The 19,852-nt window shown below is 50.6% G+C and overlaps 2 protein-coding genes across 2 annotated transcripts in view; one reads left to right on the top strand and one right to left on the bottom strand.

Annotated features, from left to right (window-relative positions):
- Positions 1 to 19,852, top strand: part of LRRIQ4 (leucine rich repeats and IQ motif containing 4) — a gene marked incomplete at both ends in the record, with an annotated part of 228,139 nt that overhangs the window by 178,080 nt on the left and 30,207 nt on the right. The window lies entirely within an intron of this gene.
- SLC7A14 (solute carrier family 7 member 14) lies at positions 2,272 to 13,429 on the bottom strand (the record flags this gene model as incomplete). The annotated part of the gene is made up of 7 exons (XM_082767698.1): positions 2,272 to 2,594; positions 4,478 to 5,355; positions 5,894 to 6,102; positions 6,284 to 6,430; positions 8,431 to 8,648; positions 9,419 to 9,655; positions 13,126 to 13,429. The coding sequence occupies 7 exons, from the start codon at positions 13,427 to 13,429 to the stop codon at positions 2,272 to 2,274; spliced, it is 2,316 nt and encodes a 771-aa protein (XP_082623824.1).

The following is a 19,852-nucleotide window of genomic DNA, read 5'->3' as shown; positions in this document are numbered from 1 at the left end:
TGTATATTTGTCAACAACACAATCATCTGAAAATAAAAGTCACTCCATAACATATCTGCATATTTTTTTCTTTCCCGTGACACACTACAAGACCCCATTGTACAGTGCACCAATGGGCCGTTGGAAACCACAAAAATAAATAAATAAATAAAAAAGAACAAACTCCGTTAACAAATACACCGATTTGATACCAGAACCGCGGAGAACTGTTACACCAGAAAGTACCACCTGCAAGAAAGCAAGATCTACATCAGAAGGACCAAACAGAACGAGAGGAGTGAGGACCATTTACAAGCCGGATCCGTGATGCCCGAGCGGGCTCGGGGTGTGATTTTTCTGCAGTGTGGGGGCTGCTGGCGTGCTGGGCCGCGGCGTGAGGAGGTCTCTGGAGGGACCGAGGGCTGGCCAGCCGCTGTGGGAGGCGAGGTATTTCTGCTCCCCCTGCCCCAGGCCCCAGGGTGCTGAGCGGGGCCGTGGCGGTGCTGGCGCTGCTCTGCCCGTGCTTTCCTACTGCTTGCTGCCCGGCTTCCCGGGAAGGGATGGGGACATGAAAAGGGTGGGGAAGGGATGGAGAAAGATAAAGGGCTGCAGGGGAGCTCCAGCAGCCCCCCTCAATGAGTTGATCCGATGGAGCGGTGCCTACAGACACCAGGAGCAAGGATCAGGCCCTTGCCAAATGATACCCAGGCAGACACGACGACAGACACTGGTACTGGAAACTGCTCCGTAGCAGGAGATTAAGGCTGCAAAAGGAACAAGAGGATTTGACTCGACAGGGGTGCTTGGGCACGTGTTTGCGGGCCAGCAGATGCCTAAATGCAGAAGCGGGATGAGGACAACCACCACATGGTTTGGTAGGAAATTAGCATCAGCCGTTCTCCTGGCTGAGATAAAGCCAGACCTGCGAGGGGCCATCCTCCTTGGGCATCTCTAAGGCATCCTTGAGGAGAGCAGCGACCTTCGTGAGGGCTCAGCACCGCCAGGGACAGAGCACGGAGCAGTTTCCCCAGCGGGTTAGCGGAGTGTACACACATCACGACAGCTTTTGGGTGGGAGCCACTTGGGGTTTCTGCTTGTAGAAGCCTGGCAGGGGCAGGCAGCAGGAGGGGATGCCAGAGCAAAGCTTACAGGTCCTGTACCAAATCCTTGCTCCCATTCTGAAGCCCTCCCATGGCTTGGCCAGGACACTGAAGGTTACAAACTCCAGCAGTGGAGGTTGTTATCCACTGGGAAAGGGGCTGTCGCTGGCAGCCACCTGGGACAGGAGCTGCAGGTGGGACACTTCTGTACCCACGGCCAGAGCCTCTCCTGGCAGCACTGCAGGGGGACGGGAGCAGGATGGGGCCATGCTCTGGCTGTACCGGAGGGTTTAATGGTGAGAAACGTCTGGCTGCTGAGCGCCTCTGCCTCGTGATCCACCGCCTCCTTCTGTTTTGTGGGACAGGAGAAGCTGCGGGGCACAGACGTGCCCTGAAGCACAGAACGAGCACTGAGAGGTGCCCAGCGCTGTTAGGGAAGGGAACAGGTTGGTCATTTTGTGAAAGACACCAAGTGGTGGGCACAGCGTTCAGCCTTGGTGACACGGCCTGCAGGGCTCGAAGACCACTTGCACAACATGGGCTAAGGCAGGAGTGGGTCACAGCCCACGGTGCGACCAGAAACGGGACCAAGCTCAGACGAGGGGATCTCAAGATTTGTTAGAGGCTGTCCCGAGAGGAGCAAGACATGGACTAAATGTGAATCCCAGTATTTGGGACCTTTGGGTTCGGGGTCTGGGGACGAACACAGGGGCAGCCCGGCTGCATGCACTGAGTGCCTTAGCTCCAGCAGGCTTGTCCATCTCTGCTTCCCACCCGCCTGCCCCTCTGGCTAAGCCATCACTGCTGGGCGCTTCAAGGAAAAAAAGGAAAACCACACGTGCTAAGAAAGTGCCAAATACGCAAGAGCAGCTTCACACCACTGCGAACATCGTGTGAATATTCCCCGGGGAAAACCCCATCTCGTCCCCGCACGTGGCTCCTTCCAGCCCTCAGAGCCCTCCCGCTTTGGCACATCTCCCCTCAGCACCGCCTGGGGCTCGCTGGGCACCGGGGCTCCCGCGTTTCCCGGAGCACGGCCCAGGACACCCTTGGGTGGGGGTCAGTGGCGGTCGCAGAGTGTGTCCCGAGGACCGGAGGTGACGGGGCAGCGGCGGGGGACGGGATGGGGCAGGGGAGCCGCGGGGCCCCTTCCTGGCCGGCCGGGCGGCGCGGCGTGCCCCTGCCCGTCCCTCTACTCGGGCGAGTAGTCCAGCTCGTCGTTAGCGATCAGCGCCTCCGAGGGCTGTTTGTGCCTGCCTTTGCTTTTCGATCTGCTACCGGTCCGATGGCTTTCCTTTGCTCCCGCCATTTGCTGGTACGAGAAGCCCTTGTCCTCGGCGGGGCCCCAGCCCGGGTAGCTCTCGCCCTCGGTGGCGTAGGAGAAGCCGTCGTCCACGGAGAAGGGGTCGACGTCCACGTCGTAGCGCTGGTAGGTGCTCTGGTGCAGGGCCTCCTCGCGGGCGCTGATCTCCAGTGTGCTGTTCCACATCCCGTAGCCAAAGTAAATGAGCAGACCTGGGGCAGAAAAGAGCGAGAGGATGGAGGGGAGGCTGGCCCCATGCCATGCCCACGTTCCTCTCCCAGCCCAGGCCCCATAAAGCTGCTCCTGCCGCCAAAGCCCATGCCAGTGTCTAGCCCCACTCACCACCAGCCCAGCGCCAGGTTGGCTCCAGCCAGCGAGGGCCAAACCTAAATAAATGCTTTTATATTGTTAAGCTTGTGTGTGTTTTTGTGGGTGTCTGGTCTTTGAAACCATGCAGTGCGTGTTGTCCTGCTCTTGGCTGTGACCGGAGAGCTGTGTGCTTTAAACATCAGCTGGGACGGCTGCTTCACCATGTGATTGTGCCATCTGCAGCCTTGGTGGGAAAGCAGCTCCCGGCAGGCTTGCCCCAGCCTCCTGCATGCTGAAAGCCAGCGTTTTCCTCCTGGCATCCTCCAGGCCATCCTTTTCCCTCTGGAGTTTTCCTGTGTTCTCAATCTCTCTCCTGGTGGTACCCGCAGCACTGTGTACCCCAGGGTGGTCAGGCTCAGATCATCTGGTACTCAAACAGCTCCGAAATCCTGTCCTCCCCTTCCCAGAGTCTCTTTTCACATTATCCCTCTGGCCCTGCCTCATCTCACCTTCCTGCTTCCTACAGGAAGGCTGGTGGGGTCCTTCACGCGTCAGCCGTGTGGCTTAATTGACTCGCTGCCATTGCTGACAGCTGGAGAGGTGTTGGATGTGCCCACAGGGGAAAGGATTAATCACAGAGGATTAACTCGATGCTTTGAAGTGGAAGGGACAGGTGGAAGGGCTTTCCCTCGCTCTGCAGCTTCACCTATTGCCTGGGAGGGCCAAAAAAGCACTGAGTGTGTCCAGCCCAAAGGCTGCTTGTGGCAGCTACTGCCAGCAGCTCAGCTTGGGGCCAGGGGATGCTCAGAGATGGAGGCTGCCTGCCTTCCCTGTCCTCCTGCAGCAAAAGGGGGAATGGCAACGTGGAGGAAAAAAGGGGGTAGCAATCTCCCCATGAAGGACGGGAACCCTGAGGCTGCACTAAACTCTCAGAGATGCCACAGGGAGGTCCGAGGTCTGTTCACATTATCACCTGATCATCCCTGCCCTTATGGGATTCAGCAGCTGCCTCCAACCTCAGTGGGTGCTCATATGGCTACTATTTCTCCTAAAAGAGCCCTTGGCTTTGATATTTCCTCCTTGCTTCAGTTCTCTGTAGTCCAGACGTAGGAGCCTTCAGGAGAAGCTATGAGCCGCTCCTTTTCTCTTGTATTTTTGGCGGATGTGAATTGAAATGTAAAGCAAAGGAAGCTACGGACATGCCAGGCTGCTGGCTACCTGCCATGAGGCTTAAATTTGGCCAAAATGGTCCACAAGAGAGCACTGCATGTCCTGAGAGCCCCTTGCCGCAATGTGAGGGGCTCAGACCAAGCCCAGGAGCTGGAGCCCACCGTCCCACGGCCCTGCCATTCCCAGGGCTGTTGGGGTTGGGCTGCTCTGGGTTTTGGAAACACAATGCTGAGATTTGAGTGTGGGCTGCTGAAAGAGCTCAAGTGGGTGAAACAGCAAGAAAGCAGGCAGATTTCTGTAGGAAACATTCCTGGGAGGCAATTTCCAGAGCCCACCTACTTTGCATCAGAATGCTCATCAAAACAGTCACCTTTGCATGCAGCAGTTTACTTCCATCAAACTGACATTTTTTCTGGAGGTGTAATTTTCCAGTTAGCTGTAGTTTGGGGGCTTGATTAACTGAGGTTTCTAAGATCTTCAGGTGTTACATGGGGACTGGGTAGCCCAGCTGAACGGCATCAGCCTAAGCGCTGATTGGCAAAGTTGCTATTAACACCCTTTCAAAACAGGCTCAGTTAAAAATAAACAAAATAAAATAAACAAATCTGGGACTCACCCACAAAACACCAGACGGCAAATCGGATCCATGTGACCGTGGAGAGCTTCAGCATGAGATAGATATTCACCAGCATGGCGAAGGCGGGGACGAAGGGGAGGCAAGGCGCCATGTAGGGCAGCTTCTTGGGGTTTTCTGGCTGCTGCAGGATCACAAACACCAGCACGACGATGAGCAGGACCATCAGCACGACGAGGAGGACAGCCCACCAGCTCTGCTCGGAGATGTAGTCAGCCCCGAAAATGATGAAGGAGCAGAAGATGAACATCAGGACGAAGAGCAGGAGCACGCAGGTGGTGACCGTGTGGCCGGTGGCCGCCGTGGGGCGATCCATCTTCCCCGGCAGCCCCAGGTGGATCCGCATGGTGTAGTAGCGAGGGCCGATCAGCTTCTTCAGCTTGATGAGGTAGATGTTCTCCGACTCGTCTGCCTCGATCCCCGAGGTCATGTCAACCGTGCCGTAATTGGGGTGATTCACGCTGTAGGCGGATTTATCGGATTTCCCGATGAGCATCTCGTTGTCCCCCAGCGACGGCAGGTTTTTTGCCCCGCACGTGTTGGTCGGTGGGCCAGAGAACTCTTCTCCTTCGCTCCCCGGGGAGCAGGCCTCCTTCTCGCAGTCGGCCAGGATGCCCTCCTTCTTCTTGGTGTGCTCCTCCGAGAGGAATTTGACAAAGCCGTCGATGTCGCTCTCGGGCTGGTATCGGAGGAGCAGGACGCAGACGGAGACCAGCGTGTAGGCGAGCAGTGTGCCGATGGACATCATTTCTATCAGGTCCCGCAGGCTGACCAGCAAGGAGAGCAGCGCCGCCAGGAACCCGGAGACGATGCAAGCCACCACCGGAGTTTCTGTGTAGGAACTGACGTGGGACAAAAACCTGGAGCACGAAAACAATTGCAGAAGGTTAAAATTGCATGCTGTCGTGGCTCCCTGTCACAATAACCCATACCTGGCTGGGAAGGCACAGGGGCAGGCTCTGAGCTGTAATCACTTCAGCTCTTCTTGGAGCTTGAGCTCTGGACAGCCAAGGATTGGGAATACTGTGGAGACTGAGGCTGGAATTAGATCTAGCTCCAACTGACCTTACAATCTGAAATGGACACTTGCAAATTCAAACAAGTGCCAAGTTTTTGTGGAAAATAGGCTGCTCCCTTTTGCAAGAAACTCTTGAATTAAATGCTCGTCCTTGGTTGAGATGAATCTCTAGGCACCAACAGCAAATGAGCAACTTTTGTGTAGACCTCTCCTGATTTTAGTTTGGCATGTGCCCTGCTCCCCAAGCCCTGAGCCTGTGCATGCTCCTGTGCTCCCTGCAGCGACAGCTCCAGGCTGACAGGGCACAGGACAGCCCCTGTCCCCCCAGCACTCTTCCCCTCCAGGTCCCACAAATAAATACCTGTGCAGGTGTGACTGACCTGAAGAGCAGCCCATCTCCAGCCATGGCGTAAATGACTCTTGGCATCGGGAAGAGGGAGCCCAACAGGCTGACGGTCAGCCCAGCCACAGACCCGATGGCAACGATGAACTTGGCTGCATAGAAGCCACGGGCCACGAACATTTCCATCAGCGGGGACTCGGTGTCGATGGCATCATACGGCACCATCAGCGTGAGGATGATGCTCACCTGGGGAAGGAGAGGAGCAGATGTTTCAGATCCCACCAAAGAAAGAACCCTTGTTTGAGGGTTGAACAGGCACACTGACTAATGAGGAGAGGAGTTGAGAAGGTGCTCAGCAGGTACTATGAGCAGGTATCCAGCAGGACATGCTATGTGTGTGTGTATATATATCTGCACACATACTTACGGACACGTATGCTGTCAAACATGCGACGAGTGAGGCCGTGATGGCATACGGGATGGAGGTGTTGGGACTTTTTGCTTCTTCTCCCGTGGTGGCGATGATGTCGAAGCCGATGAAGGCGTAGAAACACGTCGCAGCCCCCTTGAGCACCTGCATGGAAGACATGAGCAAAACCAGTGGTTGGGCAAAACCATTCTGCACACATCCTGCCTGTGCTGATCCGGCAAGAACTGGGGAGTGGAGTTAGGCCTGTGTGAGGGCACTGAACATGCTGTGGATCTGCCAGGTCCTGCCCATCTCTGGGAGCCCAGATGTCTTCTATGAAAAACAGGAACTAGTATTAGGCACGGTGTCTCTTCTCAAACCAGGTGCTTTAGTGAAGGAGCCTGGTTTGGAGGGTGCGTATGTGCAGCCGGGTGTCCCCATTTGGGGAATGACCCTGGGAGCACCCATAACCCAGTGGTCTGGTCTAGGGAATGCATTTCAGTGTGCCTCCTGAGTCACTCGAAGCACCTGCAGCCCACTCATGGTGCCCCACAGACCTGAGCCTGCGCAGTGCCCAAATCTGCTGGGATGTCCTGGCAGTGGCAGGTGAGGAGACTGACAAATTTCCCAATATTCCACCCAAATCCTTTTATATTAGTAGGGATTTGTAGCATGTTGACATGCTCTTTCTTAGCAAGACGTCTCATGGGGCAGCAAGATCTGCTAGCAGAGGAAGCAGAACAGAGCACGAACAGTCAGACGTGCGCTGCTCTCCAAACAACCTCTGCTTTGCTTGGAAGCTGCGGACAGGTTGGAACACTTGGATGAGGAATTATTTGTACTGTTTAGTTATTTTCTTTTATTATCTTTTTTTTAATGTACAGTATTAGCAAGGACATTTATAGGAAACAAACGAAGCAGGCTAAGGACTGTGTAGCTGTAAGGAGAGAGCTACTTTACAGTTCCAAAATCCTTTCATGCACCTGGCTAGCTGGATACTGTGTGCCCATCACCTCTCTATCTCAGTTGTTTAGCGATGGAGCACAAAGGAAAGTTCACCTCTTGCAGGGGACTACCTCTAATTAACTTTTCAAAGTATCCTTGTGCTCCTGGGGATCTCATGTTTGTGCTGTGGTGGATTACCTTCTGCAACTGATTTTGGAGAGAGACAGCCACCTGAAAATCACTATTGATTTTGATAGTGTTTTGGATATATATATTTTTAAAACTATGTATTTTTGCCAGGAGATATTTGCTAGGTTGAATTAGAGCAAAACAGCTATTCTCTATTTTCTTTTATTTGGTTCCGATTGTATGGCACACAAAGCCAAGCACAGTCCAAAGGTAAATCTGACTGCTGCTCTCAAATGGGCCTCAGTGCTCTTCTCCTCACAGCCATGCTCTGGCGGACAAATACTGACTTATCGAAGGGCAGTGAAGGGACTGCATGGCAGCCTGGGACCCTTTCAGTAATTGAAATTCTTGGTTTACTTTGCTTTCTTGCTTATTTTTCTGCACAAAACCCCAATGGAGTCAAGCAGTGTAAATCTGAGAAATTATCTTGGGCTTGGGCCAGCTGAGATATTTTCAGTCTCTGTTCATCCTTGGATAAAAACCAGTGCAAGCAAGCTAAAAAAGCCAAATATGTCCAAATTCTCAGTAAGCTCTGAGGGAACATCCATAAAATAAGCACTGGCAGGTGGCATTATGAAGTGCTCAAAACAAATGCTCAAGAACATTGTTGTTGAAAAACAGCCAACGTAAGTATCTCCCCCTCTGCAGAGGCTGAGCTAGCTCCTCCTGAGCGTCCTTCCTTGATCAGCCACTGCATCGTTCTGTAGTGAGCCTGGGGATCAGTGGCATTTCCTGGGCTACACTGTCACATGCAATTTGGGGGAAGAGCAGGGTTAATTCTAAGAGATGGCAGGAGACACGAGCAAAGCATCGCAGTATCCCTGGGGTCTGGTGGGTCACGGAGGGCTCCAAGACTGCAGAGCTGGAAGCTGGAGGTCTCGGGCCAAAGGGCAGGTGGGTTTGGCAGGGCCAAGACCTGGGGAGTGAGATGGAAGCAGGGTCTGTGCCCTGTGAGCAAAGCTGAAGGCGTGGAAGGGGGGTGGCACCACGTAGGTGCCATGTGCCCCACCGCCTGCATGCACGAGACTTACCCCCGGCCACCCAAATGGCAGGAATTGCCCTTCGGACCAGTTGTCAGCTTTGACGAAGAAGAGCCCAGCAATCATGATGAAGATCCAGACTGCCAGGTTAATGACGTTGAGCACGTTGTTCAGCCCCACCGAATTCTTTACTCCCATGGCCACGATGATGGTGACAATGACAGCGATGACCAGAGCAAGAAGGTCAGGGTAAGACTCCTCTCCTTTCCCTGGGTAAGAGAAAAGAGGTGCGTAACTCTTCATCCGTAGCTGCAGAAAGCAACTCCAGAAAATCAGGGGGGGGCCTTTAGAAATGATTTTCAGACCCTGAGGTTTTGTAGAACAATTTGATCTCACTGCAAAGGTGGTCTCCAGGTGGCCCTGCCTATGTGAAGTAGAGCTCTTTAATTAAACTGAGAAATCCTGATGCCTCCACACACAGGAGTCTGGGAAGGGCAGCAAACAAATTATCAGATCCCAGTTTGCAACATGTCTATCTGCTAATTAAAATTAATTAAAAAAACAATCAAAGATTAACTTTTTGTGACAAGGTTATGGGACAGCTAGCTGTTGTTACTGGTAGGAGCTGTGGACAGTTACTGGTCGCATGGGACCATCACAGCACCGATCTTCAACAGGTCAGTTCAACAGGCACTTCCTAAGAGTCTCCGTGTGTGCTTCAACAGGACCAAGCTGAGTCCTTGCCCCGGGAAATGTGCTCATTAGCAGTAAAAATTAGACTAATTTTTCTGGGTATTTATTCTGCTAAATGCTGGCTCAGTTCAAAGAGGCTCAAAGCACTGGGATCATGTATCTCTGGCCCCCAAAACCCAGCCCATGGACCAGATGCAAAGGCAAAGTACCAGAGGCAGACAGATGGTAAATAATGAATGAAACCTAATATCTATGTCTGACTTCTGACGTGCTTCCAATTACTTTTGGGGCCCTAATTAGTGGAAGAAGCATGGCAAGACGTGTGTGCCTCTGGCCTGGTTCTCACCCAGCCCGTTCAATGTCCCGACGCTGCTGATCATCCATCGGCTGATGGTGTGGTTGGCCAGCGAGTCGAACATGCTGCTGAGGGCGCTGGCGCCCGCAGCCGTGCCGATCAGGTACTCCAGGATGAGGTTCCAGCCGATGAAGAACGCTACGAATTCGCCCACCGTCACGTAGCTGTAGGTGTAGGCAGAGCCCGTGGTCTTGGGGACCCGCACACCAAACTCAGCGTAGCAAACACCTGTTTAGAAAAAAAATACGAAGTAACTTAAGGGAAATGTGATGGGGAAAAGGAAAGAGACCCGTGTGCTTAAGGTGCCAGGAGGTATGAAGGGCTGCAGTCAGCATCAGAGCCCAAGGACATGACAGCGAACCATGGTGACTCCCCATCCCCAGTCTCTGGGCTTCCAAAGCATCCCATTTCCCATTAAAATTAAGTTACAGTGGATATTTTTTGAGGACACAGTTCAAACCACCCAAACATTTACAGCCTGTTGCAGAAGAGCCCTCTCACAGGTCTGTGCCTCATTTTCGCATCACTGAATCAATGTCTGCAGTGCTCTGGGGACAGCTTTGTCTTTTCACCCACAGCCCTTCCTGCAGCAAGAGCTCACTGCTGCGTGCACCCCCGGCACAGCCAGCTGCAGCCCCTTGCAGGCACACCGTGATGTTGGGGGAAATTCATCACCAGGGAGCAGAACTGGTGCTGCTGCTGCTGGTATTCCCCTGGTGGTCCTGTTTTCATACAGTAGCTACACTGGTGACAGACTTCTCTTCTTCCTCATCCCATAGTGGCACCGTACAATGATTTTTTTGCCATTTTTTTCTGAGATTTTTTCCCATCAATGGTTCCTTCAGATGTATTAGTTGTGGTGCAAATATGCCAACAAGATCCCAGCACTTGAAGCTGCAGGAGCCACCGTAGCCCTGGGGCTCGTGGGAGAGTGGTGGCTTCAGTGAGACCTGCTGGAGGATGGACTATGAGCATCTTCAGAGTAGTGCAGGGTATTTAACTGGAACAGTCTGGGAGAAGATTTCGGTGGACTTTAGTACTCACCAAACTCCTTGTGTACTTACTATGTCAGGATACTTTTCAATAAAAAACCTGACCCCGACACATTGCTGTCTTAAAACAACCAGCAAATTTTATTTAGAAGTTGTGGGTGGACTTAGAAATTCCCAGGACATTAGTCAGTATGAGTGCTGGGAGGGCACGCCGCCTGTCCCCATCCCTGCGACCCCAGCTCAGCTTTGCTGCCCTGCCTCCCTGCTCAGCAGTGTCACACACCTTAACGGCGTCGGGATGTTATTGTCATTGTGTAAACACGTACTAATTACTGAGTTCTGTCTCAACCACCGTGCTCTGTTCTGAAGATAATAATTGCTTCAAGTTTGCAATCAGTTCAGTAGATAAAGAGGAATGAATAATTTATAAAAAGTTTGTGAGCTTGCTGCTCTTGCTGTAAGTGCGCTTATTACATGGCACAGACACAAAATTATTGGATCCCTGAGCTTAATTTGGGTGTGTTTCTTGTCCTGTTATAGGGGCTTTGTACATTCCATTCTCTCTTTAGCTTGCACGCATGATGCTGGCTGTGCTTTTCAATGCAACTCTTCAAAAGCTGATTTCTGTAAGGCTGGCCCAACTGCAGGAGCAACAAGATGTACCGATCAACCCTCCCCACGCAGTCATTATTCAAAGCTGATTAAAAATGCATGCACTCTGCAAAGGTAAGGCATTCACAGATAACTGCAGGCCTGAATGATTTATGAAACAGGTGCTCTGATGGGGACAAGTATCTGGTTTCTTTCTTTGAAGGCCTTAAAATCATATAATCTTTCTTGGTGGCAGCTCTACTTTTAGCCAATGACAAGATAAGGCCTAAAGAGGATTGTTATTGATGCAGAGTGATAGCAGCAAAGCAGAGACATTAATATGTATAAAATGTTTGAGTCTTCAATTACACTACAAGGATCCCAAAATAGAAGGGTAATCTTTCTCTGTGCATTGGGTACCGCAACATGTTGTCTATATCTGCATTAGGTATCAGCATACATTAAGAAAATAAACTAATTTTTATCACAGCGTGTGGTACCAGCCCAGGGGATACAAGATGCAAGCTCTGCCTCCCATCCCACTGCCACTGACCGTGCCAGCTGGCATTAGTCAAACCACTTTGTGATGCTACAGGTCCTCCAGCAGAAGAGGGGTTCACAGCACTTCCCTCACTGTGTACTGCTTAAAAAAGAAGATAATACAGTAATTTATCAGGGAGCAGATTTTATCTCAGTAATCCCTGCTTTATCTGTAGTGTAATGGTGATAATAAAACTGTGAAATTAAACGTGAATCCATGGGTAGAGCTGTAACAAACCTGTCCTGTACTTGTGAGAGAGCAAAGGGATGCAAGGGCAGAGCCCAAACCCTTCCAGCGTGAGGAGCTGCGTTTGGTCCCTGTGGGAAACTGGCCTCCAAGAAAACCACACAAAAACAGCAATTGTGCAAACAGCCTGCAAATGCTGCCTCAAGTAACACCATCAAATTCAGTGGCACTCCCGTTCACAAAAATGATCCCCAAGTCTTCGTGGAACTGGGGCCTCGCAGCACTGCTGGGAAGCTCCGAACTCCGTCTCCGAGCCCTTGCTGGGTTTCACTTGCCAAAAACACGCTGCTGTTACAAACAACAGCAGCGCCAGTGATGAAGCAGCCAAGGAGACTATGAAAACACCGCATCCTTGGGAAAGCACGTTCCCAGGGCTACACAAGCAAGGGGAGATGAAAGCGGAGCTGGGAGCGGCAGAGCCGTGGGCTGCGGGGGCAGCAGAAGCACCCTGTCGCGGGGCAGGACCCACGGCTTGGGGGAAAAAGCCCCATTTTGGAGGGCGGTGTGTTTGCTCAGAGGAGACCTGCCCAGGCTCACCGGGTTGCTCTGCTTGCACTTGGTTTGAACCATGAAATGGGCGGCGGGCAATGATGAAAGCATGACAGTCTTGAAAAGCAGAGCTGGGTCATTCCCGTCTGGTACTCAAGTCCTCTGCCACTGACTCAGGGTTTCCTGCTCAGGAAAAAGCAGGACGCCAGACTGACACAGCAGGCAGAGCCCTGCTAGCAGGGAGAGCGGGGACATCACATCATCGCGTTAGCGCTGATCTGGAAAGGACAAACGCCAGCAGGACTGGCTTCATGTGGAAACTGCAGCTCGGGCCATATGCTCAGCTGGGGTCACAGGAGGCGATGGAATTCACTGACTTTTCACTAAAATATATAATTCCTCCCTCTCCGCAGATTGCTCTGTTTGTTTGTCTTTTTGGAAACTCAAAGAGTGATCCTGAGTGAATAGGAGCCAACAAAATCAGCTCCAAAACTATCTGAGGGGTTGTTTAACCGCCAGTAACGTCCACAACAAGAGAAGGCAGCCCCGGTGCTGCACAAGCCGCTGACATCCCTCCCATCGAGGCAGGGCTCCCACAAGCTCCATCCCTGTGCCATGGCCATGCTCTGCCCTGACCACACGCAGCAAAGCTCTCCCTGGTGGCTTTAAGTGCATTAAGCACAGGATACAACCCACGGGAAGCCATCCGTGGGTCATTGCAGGCTGCGATGAGACCCAGCTGGCCTGTGGCAGCACGTGAAGGAGCCTCCATCCCCCTGGAGCAGCCATCAGGTGCTCGGGGCAGTGCCCCACGCACAACACCCGCCCGCACCGCTCACCTGACAAAATGGAGGCGACGGCGGCGATGATGAAGGAAACGATGACCCCGGGCCCCGCCATCTCCTTGGCCACCAGACCGGACACCACGTACATGCCGGTGCCCACGCAGCTGCCGACGCCGAGGGAGATGAGGTCCAGGGTGGTGAGGACTTTGGCCAGACGGGCTCCCTGGCCGGCGGCCGTCCCCGTGCCCTCCAGCATCGACTCCACAGGCTTGGTGCGCAGGACGCGGGTGCGCAGGGCATGGCCCGCGGCCCCCCAGGGCACCCGCCGCGGGTCCAGGCGCGAGACCAGGCCGCTCATGGCTGCGGCTGGAGGAGCTCCTGGATGGATCCACGCTCAGGGCTGCGGCTGCATCCCAGTGCCCTGGTTCCTCCCGCTCTACGGCCCGGCTGCAAGAGAGAGAAAAAACCCTCATAACGTGGTTTTTAGATGAAATAGTGAAGGAAGAGGGGTTGTGCCACATTGGGAGAGACCAACGTGGGGCCGTGAGCTGCTTGCTGACTGGGCTCCAGCCCCGGAGGAGCTTTGTGAAGAGAAGAGATGGGCTTTTGGAGCAGCAGCAAGAAGCTTTGGGGTCTTGCAGAGCTGAATGAAGCCCAGAGAGAAGCTCAGCAGCACCGCGGCTGCTGCAGTCATCTTTTAATACTTCAGCATTATGCTGCCTGAGCCCATCTGCTCTAAATGGCCATTATGCCTTCCAAATCATAAGATCGTCTTCTAAATCACGAATTATCTTGTGCTTTTTCATCTTCACTCATATTCTCAAGCACTGTTCAGACACTGCCCTTTCTCTGCCCTCTCTTTCTCTTGTTTTTTTAACAAACTGCATAGTTCTCAGGCAAGCAGAAATGACTTCCCAGTGACATGTGATGACTTCTTGACTTTGAGCAAAATAATCAGAATTGACAATCTCTGCATACTAAAACAAGGAAAAAGGAAAAGTGGTTTATTTAAGATGAATTGTAGCCTGACAGATTCCTTCCTGTTAATGCAGAAATCTTTTTTTATTATTATTACCTCAGAGACAAAACAATTATTTTTTCCATCTTTACATCCAAAACAAATTACACTGTGTCTACCTGGCAGCCTTGTCTTGCTGGAGTTTATTGAATAAAGCACAGCATTCATTTCATGTCTTGGTTGATCACAGTCCAAATTGCGCTGATTCTTACTTTGCGTTACCATCCATGTTCTACCTAAGAATAATAATAACAAAAAATAGATACCACTCTTGATCAAATGTGCACCTTTGGGATGAAAATAAAAACTGGGTATGGCTGCTTCAGAGCCGTATGCCCATGTGCTGGCACCTCTGGGGCTGCATTTTAGCCATGGGACAATGAACTCGTCTAACCAAAGTGATCTCCACCTCAAATTCATCCTTCTTTTCTCCACAGCTGTCACACAGCATCTCTAAAGTATAGGCTGGCAAAGAGGTGTTGTTACACTTCACTTGACTGTGTCCCATCCTTTATTTATTTGTTTTCCTTAGTATGCCTTTATGAATGCTCCTATTTGAGTTAGAAGGACTCAGGTCACTATGTTTAGGTTTGCACCAAATGGACCTCAATTAGCCAGGGAATTGGGCAAAAGTTTCTGTTTTTTGAACTGCTGCAACCCAGGCGCCCTAATCTCTGTGCAATTTCCTCCTGCAGTTTGAATGAAAAAAAAAAAGACATCCTTTTCTGGCCGGGGTTGCTGGACAAGCCCAGGCTGAGACCATGGCACACACAGGCCCTCTTGAGCCACCAGGTGAAAAGCCTCAAAATCAGCTGAAATGAAATCACTTCATAATTGCAGCTACATTCGATCAAAGCGATTATTGGAAACTATTCCAGGTGTTTAAGTGAGATCGACATATTGCTGCTCGGCAGCTTGGGAACAGACTCTCACCCCACCTGCAGCCATAAAACATCTCATGGATGGACAAGGTTTATTTAAGGTTTACCTGAGGCAGGGACAACTCATTTTCTGCCCTGCTTCACTGACACCTCAAAAGACACTGCAAAGCAACCGGCAGTCAGGGAGAGCTTTTTGGTGAGGCTGATGCGCAGGCGCTGCTCTGCAATTCATCCATTCCACGACTATGCAAATTTTGAAGCCTTGAGAGACTGGGTTAAATCCACAGCCAGGAGGAGAGAGCGGTTTTCCTCGTGGCTGCTGTCTGCTCTCCTTGTTACACACACAGAGGCTGAGGGGAGGCCGAGGGGAGGCTGCAGCAGCGCTGGCGCAGCAGCGAGGGCCGGCCCGGCTCTGCTCACACTGCTGCCACCGCGCGCTTGTTAGCAACCACTGTTTGTACCACAACACTCTTCTTCATTAGGGTAAATTAACTAAAACAGCAATCAAGTCGGAAGGAGAGGCCTTGCAGTTTACAGGCATGCATCCTTCAAAGCCTCTGGTTCTGCGCCAAAGTTTTCCTGACCTAAAGCTGCCGTCCTCATCACCCCCTGCTCATCCCTCAGGATGCCTCATCTCACCCTTGTGTTAATTAATCCCATCTGCCCAGGGGGTCGCCAGAGGGTCCCTAAGCAAGGTCCTCTGCTAAATAATGCCGGGAATACAAGGAGCAGAACGTCGATGGTGATGAATTAGAAACCAGAGCTCCTGTTGGCGTATCGATGGGGAGGCTGTCGGGGGCACTCATTAAGATGAATGTCAGAGCCAGAGCAAAGTTACCTCATCACCCTGGGCTTGGAGGTGCCCTAGTGCTCGGTGAGACGGGGACAGAAATCTGGAGAGAGTCAGGAACACCCCGATGCCCCCTCCAATGACAGCGTTCTTGCCCTGGGCCCCCTGCCCACCCCATGCAGGGGCTGCGTGCTGCAGCATCACCCACAGGGACAGCAGCGCGGGAGGCTGGCAGCAAACCGCTGCAACCCGAGATGCAGGAGAAGAGAAAGTGAGAGAGAAAAAGCCTTGCTAGCCTCACTTCCCTGCCCCCTTTGTTGTTTTCCTTTTAATTACCAGGCTGGTATCTGTGAGGCGGAGTGGTGGGAGCAGACACGAGATGCTCATTCCCATTTCAGCCCCTACAGCGGGGAGAGAAATGACGTCAGTGTCGGGCGGCCGCGGACCAGAGGGATGCGTCTGCCGGGCTGCTCGTCACGCTGCTGTTTTCATCGCCAGTGCATTCAGATTTGGGGTTTCGTGCGCTTGTTTTTACAGCCTCAGGCCCCAGCCAGGCTGCCCCTGCCACAACTGGTGCTGCTGCTGCCTGCAGCCCGCTGCCATGACCAGGAGAGCCCGGCACGGAGCCAAGCGCTCAGGCTGGTCCCTGCCACCACTCACATCGTCCAGCTTCAGCATCTGCCCTCTGCCTTTGCAGATAATTTGTGTTTTGTTTTTTTTTTTTTTTTACTCTCTCAATTTTTATTTCTATTTGAGCAATTCGAGTGGAGCTGTGGTTATTTAAAACTAAAATTCTCGCTAAATAAAAATAGTGATGTATTTTAGGTTTAAGTGCAAATTTGTGTTGTATCTACTAAAAAACAGGTTCTTTTTTTTTCCTTTTTTTTTTCCTTTTTTTTTGTTTTTTTTCTGTGTGTCTTCAGAGCAAAATGGAATTGGAGGGGTCAAACCACATTTTTCTGTGCTGCTTTCATCTGTGTTATTTTAGGTGCTTTACCAATGTTAATGTTGCTGCAAGATGGCCAAAGCCCATTATCTTCTTTTGAGAAGTAAACATAATAAAAGGGGAGTTATTTAACTTGGCCAAAGGCATAAGGCAAGGGTGCCACACATCCAGAGCACATTCAGGAGTCCTTAAACTTTGTATTCCTGTCTCCAATACAAGAAAGAGTCAAACTAGAATGGCCTCCTTCATGGCTTGCAGCCACTTCCAAAGCTAATTAGCCAATTAGATATTTGGGCACCTATGCCGGCATTCTGTTTTTGCATTTTTCCACCGTTTTTGTACAGGTAGCAGTGACTCTGCGTGATGCAGAGCAGTGTAGGACCAAGAGCAGGACGCTGATGGCAGACACAGCCATCTGTGATGCAGTGCTGTAAGTAATGCAATATGCATGAAGGGCTCCATTTGTGTTTGCAAAAAGCTATTTAACCAACAGGAGGAGAAAAAAAAAAAATAGTTATGGAGAAAGAGGTATAATCAATTTGCACATTTCTAAAAAGGTCTAGTTTGTCATTGTTGTCTTGAGATGGCAAAGTAAAAGCCTTAAAAAACATAATGATGCTGCTAATGCAGGGAAATGACAAATCAGTAGATGGGTGAGCTGAGCAGAAGATGGGGAACCAGGAACTTCTTGGAACTACGCTGGCAGGCTCCGTCTATGAGCATGATGAGACCACATGAAATAACTAAATTTATTTCTCCCTCAGTAAATGCAGAAAGCAGCTCCTTTTCAAAAGTGCACAAGTGGTTAATTCAGTCAGGTTTTCTAAGGAAGCTGCAGAGAAACCACACTAAAAACAACTGATGCTCCTCTAGCCAGATCCTGTTGAAAGCAATGTTGCAGGGTGATCTGCAAAAGGACGCCCACGGTGCCGTGCACATTTAAACCCCCGTTTGCCGCAGCTGCCTGACTTCACATTCAAAGCCCAAAAGCTCGAGGTTCTCAGATACGGCCTCCCCTGTCAGAGCCATGGGACAGTCGGAGAAATGAGACCCCTGAAGCGGGCTGGGGGGCACAGCCTGAGGCTGTCCCACGGGGATCGACATGCTGCCCTCCAAAATTCAAGTGCTAAAGCTCGGCAGAGGGGGCACCCAGGACCACCAACACCAGCACGTACTTTACAGCCTCTGGTTCTGACCACAGCCGCTCACAACAGCTGTGTGGGCATCTTTTGGGGACCATAGTGAGCAGCCTGGTCTCAGTGCCACAGCAATATTGCCTTGTATTTGCAGCTCCATGGTTTCTCCTGGGTTATATTTTCAGTAATTACTGCTTGGGTGAGATACACGCTTTCTGTAACACATCCCACTGCCATAGAGGACCAGGGCTGCCTTTCTATCAGTGAATTGCTTAGACCTGGGTTACCAGACAGAACAACATTCATTTTAAAAATGTCTTTGCTTTAATAACATGCAGGAGGAAGCCGTTGTAATTACTTGGTTACACTTTCTTTTTCTTCCTCTGCAGATCCATACTTTTGTGCCATAGAATGAAAGTCATTATGGTTTGCTCCAGGCCAGCCATGAGAGCTTTCTTCATTTGACATAATTCACAGAGCGAGTTACTTATTAATGTGTGAGCCTCTCTAAACAAAATGGATTTTTACTGTTGCAAAGTCTGGCTGATGCATCATCATGACAACTTATTTCATTTCAGGATATCGTTTTGAATTTCAGTGGCAAAAATACAAATTACATTTTTCAGTAAAGTACTGATGTAACTCTAAGGTTTGTTGTCCAAACCAGAAAAAAATAATGACCTGTATATCATATGCGGGATCTGAAAATCCACTGTTTTTAAGTTTCTACTTCTATTTTAAAGATTGCTCTTTTTATAGAGATTCCTTTATTCCCCACTAAGAAACTGGTTTTTCCTCCCGACTCTCACCACCAGTTTTTGTGGCTCTCTGCAAAGCCCTTCCATGAAATAAATTAGCAGGACTCTGGTCTTCTGCACTGTAAACACATCAGGCTTACACGCATGGTGCAGCTCCTGCTGGCTTTCAAATGCATTTCTCTTTTGTATGTGCACAGGGTCTCATTAATTAGTTATCGTGTTCCATCAGCAGTTATACAAGTGTAATTGATTATGCCTCACTGCCCTGTTTCCATGATTTTGTCTATTAGCTAATTAATGCAGGAGAGGTTCTCAGAGAAATACATTCCCCAGAAGGAGCTGGAAAGAGGCATTCTTCAGTCCAGAGCCTCCTGAAGCCTCCAGAAGCAGCAGCAGCAGTAGTAGATGCAAATCAGCAGGCTTTCTCCATATGGAAAAGGCAGCCGAGAGCTTGCAGGGCAATTTGGGTGGTTGCAGCCCGTGTCACTAAATTCCTCAACAGAAGTGTGAGGTAGATTCAACGCACATCTAAGGAAGTGAATAGCAGCTCCTGCTGCTTCTATTACACATTTGGCTGCTTATTATTATTATTCGCTAGGACAAAAAATCCCTGCCTTACATGAGTAATCCTCCTGCATTTCAACAGAACTGATTACATGAGTAATGTGGACACAAGTTGATCAAAGAAGATGATTTATAAGAGATTTTCCGTGTTTAGTCATTTATCATCATAAGTCAGGCAAACGCACTGCAACACCTCAGCAGTGTGTGGTGTGAGTAATACCTTGTGCTGTAGCATGAGTGCTTTTTGACATTTCCCAACAAGTGAGTTATGAATGTGCAACTAAGACTACATCAGCATATAGGATGCTTCTTGTGGAGCAGAATTAAATGAAGAAGGATGTGTTCTTAAAAATGCTAATAGCTCAAAAATTAGGGTGCTATAGTACTCCTGAGTAAGGCAAAGAAACGGCCTGGAGATGTCCTTGAGTAGCAAGGGAATCAACACGAGCAAACATGGTTATCTCTAGCTTAAAATTTGGTTGCCATTGAAGCCCTGCTAGCTAACCGCGTACTTTGTCTCAGCCTCCCTTAAAACTGAATTGAATAGAGTTGCTGAAATATTATTGCTGTGGTCATTAAGACCTGGTTCAATAATGCTCTTGGGCACATGTTTAAAGCAAAGATTTAATCAAGCTGCTGCCGGTGGAACGTGCCCAGATGTGCAAGCAGCCTCTAAACACCCGGGGGT

The sequence above is a fragment of the Aythya marila genome, assembly GCF_965140915.1.
Source record: "Aythya marila genome assembly, chromosome: 9".
Taxonomy (NCBI): domain Eukaryota; kingdom Metazoa; phylum Chordata; class Aves; order Anseriformes; family Anatidae; genus Aythya; species Aythya marila.
This window is presented reverse-complemented; position numbering and strand designations above follow the sequence as displayed.